Source organism: Theropithecus gelada, chromosome 11, assembly GCF_003255815.1.
Source record: "Theropithecus gelada isolate Dixy chromosome 11, Tgel_1.0, whole genome shotgun sequence".
Classification (NCBI taxonomy): domain Eukaryota; kingdom Metazoa; phylum Chordata; class Mammalia; order Primates; family Cercopithecidae; genus Theropithecus; species Theropithecus gelada.
The window spans coordinates 8,738,220-8,751,497 of record NC_037679.1 but is presented as its reverse complement, the minus strand read 5'-3'; the positions used below and the strand labels follow the sequence as shown (position 1 = coordinate 8,751,497).

The 13,278-nt window shown below is 58.1% G+C and overlaps 1 protein-coding gene across 2 annotated transcripts in view; it reads right to left on the bottom strand.

The window, feature by feature from the left end:
- Nucleotides 1-13,278, bottom strand: part of KCNH3 (potassium voltage-gated channel subfamily H member 3) — a 19,435-nt gene extending 6,157 nt beyond the window's left edge. The window contains exons 1-10 of one of the 2 annotated variants that reach the window (XM_025402247.1): nt 12,943-13,278; nt 11,302-11,535; nt 10,669-10,803; nt 9,257-9,390; nt 8,578-8,821; nt 8,021-8,178; nt 7,714-7,921; nt 2,686-2,964; nt 2,190-2,389; nt 1,499-1,748 (exon numbers count right to left, since the gene is read on the bottom strand). In XM_025402247.1, coding sequence (XP_025258032.1) covers nt 1,499-1,748; nt 2,190-2,389; nt 2,686-2,964; nt 7,714-7,921; nt 8,021-8,178; nt 8,578-8,821; nt 9,257-9,390; nt 10,669-10,803; nt 11,302-11,535; nt 12,943-13,018 — 1,918 coding nt within the window. In that variant the 5' untranslated portion in view covers nt 13,019-13,278. The remainder of the gene's footprint in view (nt 1-1,498; nt 1,749-2,189; nt 2,390-2,685; nt 2,965-7,713; nt 7,922-8,020; nt 8,179-8,577; nt 8,822-9,256; nt 9,391-10,668; nt 10,804-11,301; nt 11,536-12,942) is intronic. The other variant, XM_025402248.1, reaches the window with a different exon arrangement.

Here is a 13,278-nt window from a genome sequence, read left to right as displayed (position 1 = left end):
CTTCTTCTCATCTTGATTGTGGATTGCCAGATGAATGACAAACCTCAGCCCCAGGGCTTCAGCAGTCCCCACAGTGAATCTACACGTGCCTTGGCTGCCTGAGGATTCGATGTGGTTAGCAGTGGTCAGGTCACCACCTCCCCACATGTACAAGTCCTTTGACTACCCACACCGGTCGCATGTTCCTCACCCTCTAGGGTCACCATGATAAGTCTCTTGCAGCCACAGAGCTCTGCTCCCCTTTAGTGGCTTTTCTTTTTCTTTTCTTTTTTTTTTTTTTTGGAGACGGAGTGGTGCTTGTTGCCCAGGCTGGAGTGCAATCTCTGCCTCCTGAGTTTAGGTGATTCTCCTGCCTCAGCCTCCCAAGTAGCTTGGATTACAGGTGTCCACCACCACACCCAGCTAATTTTTGTATTTTTAGTAGACACAGGATTTCACCATGTTGGCCAGGCTGGTCTTGAACTCCTGACCTCAAGTGATCTGCCTGCCTCGGCCTCCCAAAGTGCTGGAATTATAGGCGTGAGCCACTGCGCCCGGTCCTTTAGTGGCTTTTCACAGACACAGCCCTATGTTTCCCTGAGAGATGGAATGTGCTTTCCCAAATCCTAGGGTGCAGGTCCAACCCTCCTAATGATGGCTTCCTCCCTGCCAGTCCCAATTCCCCCCAGAGCACCTGGGAGCCCCGTGGAAGAAGCATGAGACTTGGCGCCAGGTGGATGGGGCTCCAACCCCGGCTGGCCAATTCCTAGCTGTTCATTAACTTCTCTGACCTTGGTCTCCTGCTATGCAAAATAGGAATAATGGGTTTTGTGAGGTTGGAGTGAGACAAAGCATGTGAGGAACTGGGACAGGGCTAGTCACACTGTGAGCCCCCTGTGATTAGCACTACTATTGTGTCCATTCCACACCTGCAATTTCTTCGTCTGCATCTAGGGAACTGATTTCCTTTTTCACCTCCTTCTTTTGCCAAGAAGTGAAGTATATACACTGTAGGTACCATTTCACCAGAACCAGTCTCCCTGACTATTTGGAGACTGAGCTCTGTCACCCATCTGGGCTCTGGGCCTGCTCTGTGATCTGCCCCAGGAAAGTCACATCTCACTGTTCCTGGGGGACCACAAGGACAGCTTCTGTTCCTCCCATTTTTAGCCCTGCCTGACCCTCTCCCCAGCACTTCCATCCCCAGCTTCTGATTTTCCTCTTGAAGGAGGGGCAGCTCCCCTCTGTCCCCCATAGACTGGCTCCTTTCAAAGGCTGGCTCTCCACTCGCTCCGCCCCAGGCACACCTGCGATATCATATCCATCTCCTTATGCTGCCACCTTGCAGTCAGTGGGGCTTCTCTGAGCTTTGACCAGGACTCCATAACTACTCCTGACTCCACCCTGGCTGTTTCTCTCTCAGTGGCCTTGTGGAGGTCCCCTCTCCAGGTTTTCCACAGATCAGGGCCATGGTCTCACACACACGTGCCCCCATGCCCTCTCTGCCACCCTCACAAACCTAGGATGGCGAGCACGGTGCCACCCTTGAGCACCTCCATGGAGCCAGAGCAGACAAAGTAGAGGGCCTGCAGGGCATCGCCTTGGTGGATGAGGTACTCGCCCGGCGTGCAGAAGGCGGGCCGCAGGGCCAGAGACAGTGCCCGCAGGCAGCCGCGGCTGGCTGCCTCAAACAGCGGCAGCTGCAGGACCTCCTTGTGCAGGTGCATGGCGATGTCTGCGCGCAGCTCGTCAGGGAGGCTCTGCAGCAGCTGCGGGCAAGCAGGTGCAGGGGTGGGGGGGTTGGGAGTGGCAGAAGAGGAGGTGGCCTCCAGTCAGCCCCTTTCCACCCTAGCAGGCCTCAGGAACAGGGGAGGCATGGGAGGGACCTGAGGCGTCTCTCACAACTCCAAGCTCCACACAGGGTGGGCAGCGAGGGGCTTCCTCCACCTCCCTCTCAATCACTTTAGCCCCCCGAGCAGCCCAGCTTCCCATCTCAGTGAGTACAAGCCCCCAGACCTAACTGGGGTTCAGAGGGCCCTCCAAGCCTTCTTAGCTGCCCTCTGTCCCATGCCGCTGTCCCCCCAAGAGAGAAGGGAGGCACAGAGGCCAAAATTCTGCATTCTTCATCCTCCCTCACTCCTGATAATTCTAGGCCATTGCAAACCCCTTGAGGGAGCAAAGGCTAGCAGGCCCAGCCCTGGAGGCCGCACCTCGGTGGTGTCGATGCCATTGTTCACCGCCCAGGTGGCCTGGAAGTACTCCAGCATGCGCTGCTTGAGGGGCTTGGGGATACGGTGGATGCGGATGTAGTCGCGCAGGTCGCGCGTGCGGCTGTGGTACAGAAAGCGGCGGGCGTACATGCGCTGGATGATGGCCGTCACGTTCCCGAACACCACCGCGTGCATCAGGGCTGGGGGAAGGTGGTGAGAGGGGGTCACCTTGGGGACCTGGCCCGGCCTGACACCACGCTAGGCTCATCTGTCTCCGGCCCCGCACGCTCCTAGGCAAGGCCCGAGGGCCGCTGTACGGGGCGGGGTCTCCCCCCACCCCCGGCCCCGACGAGTCTCCCCCATCCCCGGCCCGGAGTTCCACGGCCACCTAAAGCGGAAGAGCCCCCGGCCTCAGGCCCTCCGGGGAGTGGGACGGCGCCGCCTGCGGGCAGAAGTCTGGGAGTGAACCCGGGAAGACGCGCGCGACCGGGCTCACCGCCGATGAGCATGGTGCAGATGGAGAAGATCTTCTCAGTGTCCGTGTTGGCGGACACGTTGCCGAAGCCCACGCTGGTGAGGCTGCTGAGTGCGAAGTAGAGGGAGGTGATGTAGGCGCTGCGCAGCGACGGGCCGCCTAGCAGCTCCAGCCCCGTCCCGTTGGCCTCGCTGCTGCTGCTGCAGTTGTCACTCTGGCCAGAGCTGTTCCCTCCGGCTGGTCTCCGGCCCACCAGGTAGTAGGGGGTCTCCAGTCGGCGGGCCAGCTCCTGCAGCCAGCCTGAGGAGGGAACAGAAGGGACTGAGCAGGCAGGAAGACTCGGCTACACTGTGGGCGAGGATGCGGGACCCTGGGGGTGGGAACACTCAGACACAGACCGAGCCCCATGGCTTCCCGCCGCTTTGCCCCTTCACTGCCAGCCTAGCACGCCCCTCTCCACCCCCTCAACCCTCAGAAGAGTCTGCCATTTCCCCAGCCAGCTCCTGTTGGCACTGGGGATGACACAAGGGAAATCACACCCCTTCCCCCATGCCTGGCACCCATCCCAGGTAACGGGCCCAGTCGGAGGGCCTGGCTGTCGTGGGCAAAAGGACTGGGGTGCTCACTGCATTCAACCACAGCCTCAACCCCAAAGATGGATGGTGAGGCCACCTCCACCCTCACCTCCACCTGCCCACCAGGACTCCTCTTCCTGCATTTCTCTGAGCCCATCTGCTCCAGAAGGCCCTCCCTCCCCTCCCCATTCAGCCTCATCCCTCCCCACAGCCACACAAACCACTCAGCCTCACACACAGGTCCCAAGTACGCCTGCATGGACATGCACACACACGGTTAAGGCTATGTGTGTGTCCCACACAGTCAAGAAGACAAAGGACACATGTGTGCCCCTTACAGGTACCTCGCCATAGCCACTCACACTGAAAAGGCCTGTGCACACTTGGAAGAGGGACAAAGGTACACTGGTGCCTACACGCTGTCACTTAGGCGGGGGGTGGAAACACACTTTCGTGGACAAGAGCACACAGGTGAATACATTCACACAGGTGCGTGCACATGCACACACACACACACACACACAGTCACACACACACACAGTCACACACACGCACAGGCACACACAGAGGCGCACACACACAGGCGCGCACACACACACACAGTCACACACACGCACACACAGTCACACACACGCACAGTCACACACACGCACACACAGGCACACAGTCACACACACACACAGTCACACACACACAGTCACACACACGTACAGGCACACACACAGGCACACACACACAGGTGCGCACGCACACACACAGTCACACATGCAGTCACACACACGCACAGTCACACACACGCACACACAGGCACACAGTCACACACACAGGCACACACACACACAGTCACACACAGTCACACACACACAGTCACACACACGTACAGGCACACACACAGGCACACATACACAGGCGCGCGCGCACACACACAGTCACACGTGCAGTCACACACACGCACAGTCACACACACGCACACACAGGCACACAGTCACACACACAGGCACACACACACACAGTCACACACACACACAGTCTCACACACACACACACACAGTCACACACACACACAGGCACAGGCCAGACTGGGCCACGGAGTAGAGGCTGGATTTCTCCTTAGCCCAACATTCTCCACCTGGCCTTGGCACGGAGTAGGGCTGTGCACTGAGGTCTCTCCCAAGCCTGTGCGCTGGAAGTCACTCTCGAGCCTAGCTGGAGGGTTGCAGGAGCTCTAGGGTGTTGGGTGGGGGGGTCCCAAGGTCCACAGAGGTCCTGGCAGAGCTGAGGGCCATGGGGTGCAAGAGAGACAGGGCAGATTGGCTGATCTAGAAATGTGTGGCTGTGGCTTGGGGTCACAGGCTGCAGTGGGACCCCACCTGTCCACTTGTGCTCTGCTCCTCCCACCTCAGCACAGACCCCCTACTCCAGACTCTCCCTAACACTTTAGGCATATGGGTCCCTGTGGCTCCGACACATTTGTCATCCACCCACTCATTCATTCAGCAACCTCGCACAGTGTGCCAGGAGCTAGGGGCCCCACAGGAGCTCCCTGAGGGCTCCAGTTCAGAAGGGCAGTTGACATAGGGCCAGAGCTACATCTCAGAGGTGCCACACAGCAGGAAGGAAGGGGGGCTCGAACCAAGTGCCATGGGCTAGGGCTAGAAGGCTGCTGGAAGAAGGGACATTTGTGCTTGGTTCCAAAGGGTAGTTAGGATTTTGATACAAAGAAACCGAGGGGGTCATTCCTGGTGGAGGGACAGGCACGAGCCAAACCTGGAGATAGATATTTTAAGACAAGTACAGGCAAATAGCTCAGTTTGGCTAGAATGTGGGGTTAACGGTGAGGGCATTACATTCCAGGCTAAGGAATTTAGGGGGATGTACTAAGACCTGCACCAAGGTGGGGGTTCACCTTCCCGTTATCTGAGGTGTGCTATAAGAATGCAATGGAGTACGTGGTTGGGCGCAGTGGCTCATGCCTGTAATCCCAGCACTTTGGAAGGCTGAGGTGGGCGGATCACAAGCTCAGGAGTTCGACACCAGCCTGACCAGCGTGGTGAAACCCCGTCTCTACTAAAAATACAAAAATTAGCTGGGCATGGTGGCGCATGACTGTAATCCCAGCTACTCGGGAGGCTGAGGCAGAAGAATTGCTTGAACACAGGAGGCGGAGGTAGTAGTGAGCCGAGATTGCGCTGTTGCACTCCAGCCTGGGTGACAAAGTGAGACTCTGTCTCAAAAAAAAAAAAAAAAAAAAAAGCAATGGAGTACGCAAAATTCTTCACAATCACTGTTTAGTTGGCCTCTGAGGGTGAAGTCACCCAAAGCCAGATGCCCAGAATAGGGAAGGTGGGGAGAAGCAGCAGGACACAGGAAAGGGTAGCAGGGAGGCCTCTGATCTCTAAGTGTTGGCCATGGGACATCAGCAGCCCCTGAAGCTGGGGCCAGGATGGTGCCTCCAGCGGGGCGGGGTCAGGCCAGCAGGAGCTGTCCCGGAGGCTGGGGGCTCACACACTGAGGAGTGCCCTGAGTTCTCTCCCTCAATACTCGGCACAGTCTTGTGAAAATCCAGCCCACCTCCACTGGGCTAGTGGGAATCTGGGGAAAGAACTCTGTCCACATCATGGACAGTGGAAAAGGAAACCCAGGCAAGGAAGCACGGAGGAGCCACCCACCCACCCACCTCAGCCTCACCTCCCCCTACAAGGAGCTCTCCTGCCTGGGCTGGACTTGGAGAGGTCTGGGTTTGGTGCCAACCCCGTTAGGGGGCAGACTCCCTGGAGAAAGAGGAGATGATGATGTGAAGAACTTGTAAAGTATCTAAATGTAGACTAGTACCGGCTCCAAATGGAACGAAACCACCCTGGAACTCAGGGGTCAAGGGTGAAAGAATACCATGTGTATCTGCAAGGGTCGACCCACCCTTGCCCACCCTGTGGGGCCCAGAGACTCTTGGGAGCTAGAGGTGTTCTTAGTGTCAGATCAGCAACCCCTGTGAGGTGGTTGGAAGACAGGAGCCTCATGGACAGAAGACCAAGGGTGTCTGGGTCCCATTTCAGGGGGCGGGAGTGGACCTGGGGATTTGGTGTCTCAGCTCACTTCGGGGCTGGGTGGTGGAGACAGGCTTTGTTTCACCATTGTCCGTCTCCTGGCCCTCTGACTGTGTTTGCCGTGTGGTCATCTGACCCCAGAGCAGCTGCAGAGCACAGGCTTCCTCTGGGAATGGCAGGCACCAAGGAGCTGTCACTGCCTGGAGTGTCCTGGTTTCCACCTGCTCAGCAGTGAGAGCACTCGGGGGAAATTTCAAGTGGGCCCTTTGTGACACACACAGGCCTCCCGTGAGCTTGAGAGGGAGAGAGGATTCACAGGAGCCTTGTAGTTCCCAGAGAACTGGTCAGACCTGGTTTCTAAGGCTGACCTGGACACCTGGTGACTCCAACAAGGAGCAGACAGTCATAAGAGGCCACCTGCACCTGGAAACCCGGCTAAATGTCAGTTACCTGGAAGATGAGAGAGGGCTGGAGGGCTGGGGAGGAAGAAGTCGGGCTTGATTTTGGACCTGAGGCACAGTGAGAGTTAAAAACAGCTGGAATGGAATGGTTTGGCTAGAGAAAGGGGGAAGTTGAGATGTTCACTCAGTGGTGTCAGTGGAATGGCCGAGGGAAAGCAAGGTGAAGCAAGAGAGCTGTGAGGAAAGGTCTGGAGACCCTGGAACTTGGAGGAGCTGGGAGGAGGCCAGCCAAGGGCTGCATCACCCACAGCTGAGAGGAACTGTGGTTGGCAGATACAGGAACTTCGAGGAGGATGAGGGTTTGGCCCCAGAAGGTCACTGTGACCTTCCGGGTGACATTTTGGGTGCAGGGGTGGGGGTGGAAGCCCTCCCAGCAGGAGTTAAGATGTGAGTGGGTGGTGAGCAGAGGGAAGAGCTGTGGAAGGAAGAGAGGTGACATGAAGGAGAGTGAAGATGCTGGGGACGCAGAAAGGCTGCTTTTTAGGCTGGGGGAGAGCAGAGATGCAGCAGGGAGAAATGTGGACTGGAGATGACAGGAGCAATGTGGACTGGAGGTGACAAGAGAAGGCAGGGGCTTTGGAAGCCAAGGTATTGGGATCAAGCTTCAAAGAGGATGCAGGGGGAGGGGTGGAGAGTGCTGGGTGTCAGAGAAACCCTGGAGGGCAGTGGCTCCCTGCTTGGCCTTCCCAACGGGGCAGGGGTTTAAGGAATGTGACCAACATTTGGTCCCAGGAGGCCTTGGATGGGCGACTGGGATTCCTTGGGCTTTCTCCACAAGGCCCAGCTGCTGGAGAACAGGCCTGTCACATGGTGGTGGTTGTCACACTCACACCTGCACACTCTCTTCTCTGATTTGCACACATGCAGACTTGCACAGGTCCCTGACACAGCACCCACACTTGTGCTCACACTCCTCTGACACGTTTGCACAACTCCCTCCCCACCACATGCAGAGGGAGCCTCCAGTACCAATCTCAGGCAGCTCGGATTCGCTGCTCTCGATCTCCCGCTGACCAATGTAAAACCAGACGCAGGCAACCCAGTGCGCAAGCAGGGCGAACACGGCCATGAGCAGTGTCAGCACCACAGCGCTGTACTGCGAGTACCGGTCCAGCCGCGGAAGCAGGCGCAGCAGGCGCAGCAGGCGCACCGTCTTCAGCAGGTGGGCCCCGAAGTACTAAGATGCGGGGAGGGAGGGAGGGAGGGAGGTCAGCCAGGCTGGCCCTGCCTGTCCCCTGGCCAAGTCCACCCACCCAGCCAGCCCAGCCACACTGACCACGTTGACCTTGAAGGCATGCAGCAGGTCAAAGGGCAGCGCTGCGATGACATCCAGCAGGAACCAGGTGGTGACGTAGTGGAGGCAAATGGACTTTGGGGCAAACACCACCTGGCCCGACTTGGACACGAATGTGGTACGGAAATTCAGCACAATGTCTGTGGGGAATCCAGGTGGGAGTCAGCACTGGGGTTGGGGGGCAGCCACTCTTGCCTGGACACCTGCTTACCTTCTCAGTAGCTGACACTGTCCCCGGCCCTTTCCATATATCATCTGACTTAGTTCTCACAGTAACTGTAACAGGTAGACATCATTTTGCCTATTTTACAAAGGGGGAATCTATTTTATGGAGGCTCAGAGAGGCTTTGACCAGCTCAGGGTCATATAACTTGTAAGTGGCAGATGTTTGGAACCTAGGTCTGATTTCAAAGCTCACAGGTTACAAATGAGAGAGGGCGAGGGGCGCACTGTAGGGCCCTAGAAGCCACGTGGACTATCCCCAGCAAAGCCCCAGGGTGCCAGCAGAGGGTGGGGTGGAAGGGGCAGAGTGCACGCACCAAGGATGAAGAGGACCTCCACAGCCAGGTCACAGACGCTGGGTGGGCCGCGGGCGGCACTGGGCTCCCGTGCTGTGCTCACACACACGCTGTAGGGCACGGTGACAGCCACATAGAGCGTGGCGAGCAGGATGAAGCCATCCCAGGTGGCCCTCAGCGCCCCACAGTGCAACAGGATGAAAGGCGACTTCCGGATGGCAGCTACTTTGTACTCAGGCAAGTTTGGCTTCTCCCCAAACACCCCCTGAGTGAAGCACGGCAGGTCCAGGCAGAGAGAAAAGAATATTGGCACAAGCTGAGTTTGGATAGAGTCTGGGACCCACATCCACCTCCTTTCTCTCCCTGCATTCTCGAAGCAACATCTGCTTCGAGATGACATTAGCGTCTCCATTTTATAGATGAGAAAACTAAAGATCAGGAAAGTTAAGTGACTTAGCTGCAGCCACACAGCTGCTTAGGGGAGGAGCCAGGATTGAACCAAGGCCCACCTGCCTCCCAGGCCAGGACTTTCTTCTGTACCTTTGATGGATCAGGCATGTGATCCTTCAGTCCCAACCCCCAAAGTGCTGGCAAGGCCTAGGTGGCCCCTAGGACATTCTCTCTGTGGTAGATCAAGTCCCCTTCCCCATCTCCTGTGTCTGCCGCTCCCCTCTCCCACACCTCCCAGGGCTCAGCCCACCTTATTGAGCTTGTGCTTGCCCTTGGGCTGCTTCTGCAGGTGCCCAGACAGGTGGTAGAGCACAGCCCGGCTCCGCCGCCGGTTGGCATTGAAGCCTTTGGATCGTGCCCGGCCATATCGGCGCCGGCCACTACCTGCAAAAGCAGAGGGGCCCATGAATATGATGGGTGTGTGCCCACACGCCCTAGCTCCGGGTCAGGTGTAGGACACAGTTGCTGGCCCATAGACTGGTCTGGCTCATTGACCACTTAGAGACTGTTTAGAGTTGAGGGCTCAGGTATTCCTCACTTCCTGGGTTCGCTTGCCCAGCCCAGCAATGGGCAGTCCTAGGAGTGCTTACAGACACTACCTCTGGGGTCTGCTTCCAGGAAGAGGAGGTTTGGACCAGAGGATCTCTATGGGGAAAGGCCTGGGACAGGAAGCGAGGAGGTACCTCACAGGGCCAGGGTGGAGAACTAGCAGGAGGCCATCAGCAGAGGTGTGGGAACTTACAGCAGGAGCCCAGGAGCTAGTGCAGGGACCAGAGGGTGACAATGAAGGCTGACATCATGGAGAGGCAGACCCAGCACTGGGAGTATGGGAGTGGGAATGGAGAGCACCCCCAGCATCCCCAAATGGCAAAGAGGCCTTGACAGTTTTGTAACCTGCCCAAAGGCCTGCCCCAGCCTTGGAGGACACGAGAGGGGGAAGACTCAAAGAACTTAAAAGCAGGCTTTGCCCAGAGCTCCACCCCTAGTCAGGTTTGCTGTAGGGAAGAGGAACCTAGTGGATCTGTGCTCAACCTTATTAACTGGTCAGAAAGTAATGTTTCACGGGTACAGTGGGGTTTGTTTGCTTTCAGTTTCTTAATAAAGTTGATTTAAAAACTCCAACTTTGTCGGCTGGGCGGGGTGGCTCACGTCTGTAATCCCAGCACTTTGGGAGGCCAAGGCAGGTGGATCACGAGGTCAAGAGTTTGAGACCAGCCTGACCAATATAGTGAAACCCCGTCTCTACTAAAAATACAAAAATTAGCTGGGCGTAGTGGCGTGTGCCTGTAATCCCAGCTACTTGGGAGGCTGGGGCAGGAGAATTGCTTGAACCCGGGAGGCGGAGGTTGCAGTGAGCCCAGATCGCACCACTGCATTCCAGCCTGGGCAACAGGGTGAGACTCCGTCTCAAAAAAAAAAAACAAAAAACAAAAAAACAAAACAAAAAACTCTAACTTTGTCTCAATCTGTCCATTTGGAAAAAATATTCCCATACCGAGGAATCACGTGGAGATGAGAGCAGCACAGGCCTCTCAGGCAGCCCGAGTGGGAGTGAAATGAATACAGGAGGCATGGGGGACCCCCATACTCAGACTGGGTGCCAAGGCCCCGCCCAGGCCTGCAGCACCCAACACCCCAACCACAGCACCTATATGCACCTACCTGTCTCCTTCCATCTGTCAGGGCCCCCTCGGTTCTTGGTTTCACTGATGTCCTTGTGAGAGACTAGGAAGAGAGCCACCTCCCCTTTCTCATTCTTTATGGGTATCACATCCAGGAGACACCAGAACGGGAGCCCTGGGCACAAAAACAAACTCAGCCCACCTCCCATTCTTGGCACTGCCTGAGGTGACAGAGGCCCTGGCTCCACTGACATCCTGGGCAAGACACAGGCAGGATCCAGTGGTTTCCTGGGGGAGGGGCTGGCAGTCCAGTTTCACTGAGGGCAGGGCTTGATGGAATTGGGGGGCGGAGGCAAAGGAGAGCAAACATGACAGCCAGACCTGTCCCGCAGTAGATCTGCCCTGCCGAAATGCGGATGTTTTTCTGTTGGATGCGGGAAACCCAAGGTTGGAACTGAATGCAGGCTGAGTCTAGGGTGAGGCAGGTAGAGATGGGGAGCCACGGGCAAGAGGTCAGATGGAGCAAAAGGGGTTGGATGCGGGGATGGAAAGATGGGATGAGATGGGGAGATGGAGAAGATGGCAACAGAAAGGAGGAGGGACAGTGGATGGGGCCGGTGCCAGGCTGGGTAAGACTGCAAAGGTGAGGCAGGCTGGCCAGGTGGCCCCTCACCGCTCTTCCGGTACAGGATCAGCTCAGCCTTGAACTCCTTGTGCTCGTCCAGGGCCTTGCGGATCTGTTGGCGGACGAGCTCACTGGTGTCTGGCCCATAAAGGAAGGAGCAGGCACAGCCCCGCTGCATGACCTCAGCCCGGGAGAAGCCCGTGAGGTCACAGAAGCCATCAGAGCAGTAGACCACGGGGAAGAGCCCCGCCACCTGGGCGTTGCCCAGCACGAAGTTACTGTCTGCAAGAGAGCACCTCTCAGAGGAGGCGTGGGGTGAAGGGGCAGGAGGCCTACCACCCCTCCTTTCCCAAATACCTGCAACCAAATAGTGGGTTTTTCAAACCCCAGGAATCCTGTGTGTGTTAGGGCCGGGCTGTTTATGAATGGCAATCAGTGTGTGTCACCTGTTTGTCAGTGCCCTGCAGCAGGTGTGAGTACATTCAAGGATCAGTACGTGTGAACTGAGGTCAGTGAATGAAACGCTGTACGGGCACTGTGCCCTCTGGAGGGTGTCCTAAGCAATGTGGGGTAAGGGCTGGGATTGGGGATTCCCTAACAAGGACTGCACTGCCAGCTCTGCGCCAGCCTCGGCCCCACCTCTACTTCTGCCAGGCTCACCCACTAGCCAGGTACCCAGGTTGGCTGTCTGGCTTCTCCCACTGGGACACACCTAGACTGGGAGGCAACCCCAGACCACCATACATCCTGCTGTCTGTGTTTTAGCCCTAGCTGCCTGACCTGGCTCAGGAATTAGTGAATGTGATCAAGAATGGGGGTGTAAGAATGGTGACTGAGCTCGGGAGCCGGGAGCCAGGAGCCAGGAATGTATTGGGGAGTAGGGGGCACTGAATCAGCAGGCTGCAAGAGCCAAGCAAACTGGCAAAGCAGATGGAGGAGCCCAGAGGGGGGAGAGCTCAGTGCTGGGCTCCCACCCCCTATCAGGAACCGGAGACCAAGGAGGACCTAGGCAGAGAGCTGGGAAGCCCCACGGGGGATGTGAGGGAGAGGAGGGGGGAGGGGCTTTCACCACTTCCCCTGTGCTCAGAGCCCCCGGAACCGGGGATCCAGAGCTTGGGGCGCCTTCTCCAAACTTCGCCAGTCCTGATGGGAGTCCCCAGACCATCTTCTTGGGGCTAGATGGCCTCCCCAAGTCTAGGGGGTTCAGGCTATGAGACACGGGGCTTGGACACACCATGCTCTCCCGAGTCCCGCCTACTCTATCTCCGTTTGCAAATCTCTTTTCTAAATCTGTTTTTTGAGCCCTCTCAGCTGTCCCTGAGCACTGCTCACCCGCCTCGCCTTACCCCCCGCCAGTCTGAGGGTAGTTGCTGCGACAGCGCCAGACGCAGGGGTGGGACGGGTCAGACTGACCAGGTTCGGGTTCGAGACCCAGCTAACAGAGAGCATCCCAGGACCCACACCCAGGGACTTCTGGTCCTGTTGCCTCGCCTGAAGCAGTGTTGACCCCGAACCTTCGGGGAAACGGCGCCTACCAGGAGACGATGGCCCCAGCCTCAAGAGGGGCGGGTAGGGAGGAGAGGGTGAGAACAGGCGGGCGCCAAGCTGGGCTGCTGGGGGTTCAGGGCAGGCGGGAGCCCTGGCGAGGGTCCGGCGGCCCGGGTGCTAGTGGGCGAGGGTCGGACTCACGCGTGCCGTCGAAGCGCGTAGCGATGGTGTCCAGGAAGGTGTTCTGCGGCGCCAGGAGGCCCCGCATGGCCGGCATCTTAGGCGCCCGCGGCTGCCGGCCCCATCCCTCCGGGGTGCGGGGACTCCGCGCCGGGGGAGGGCGCCCAGCTCGGCCGCCCCCCGCCGGGCCCCGCGCTCCCTAGCGCAGCCGTCGGGGGGCAATGCCCAGACCGGGATCTCGGGTCGCGCCGGCCGCGGGCGCGCGAGGGGGCGTCCGCGCCGTCGGGGCCCGGAGCATGGCGCGCGACCCCTCGCACCCTCGCCGCCCACGAATCCCGGGCTCCAGGCCCCGCAGCC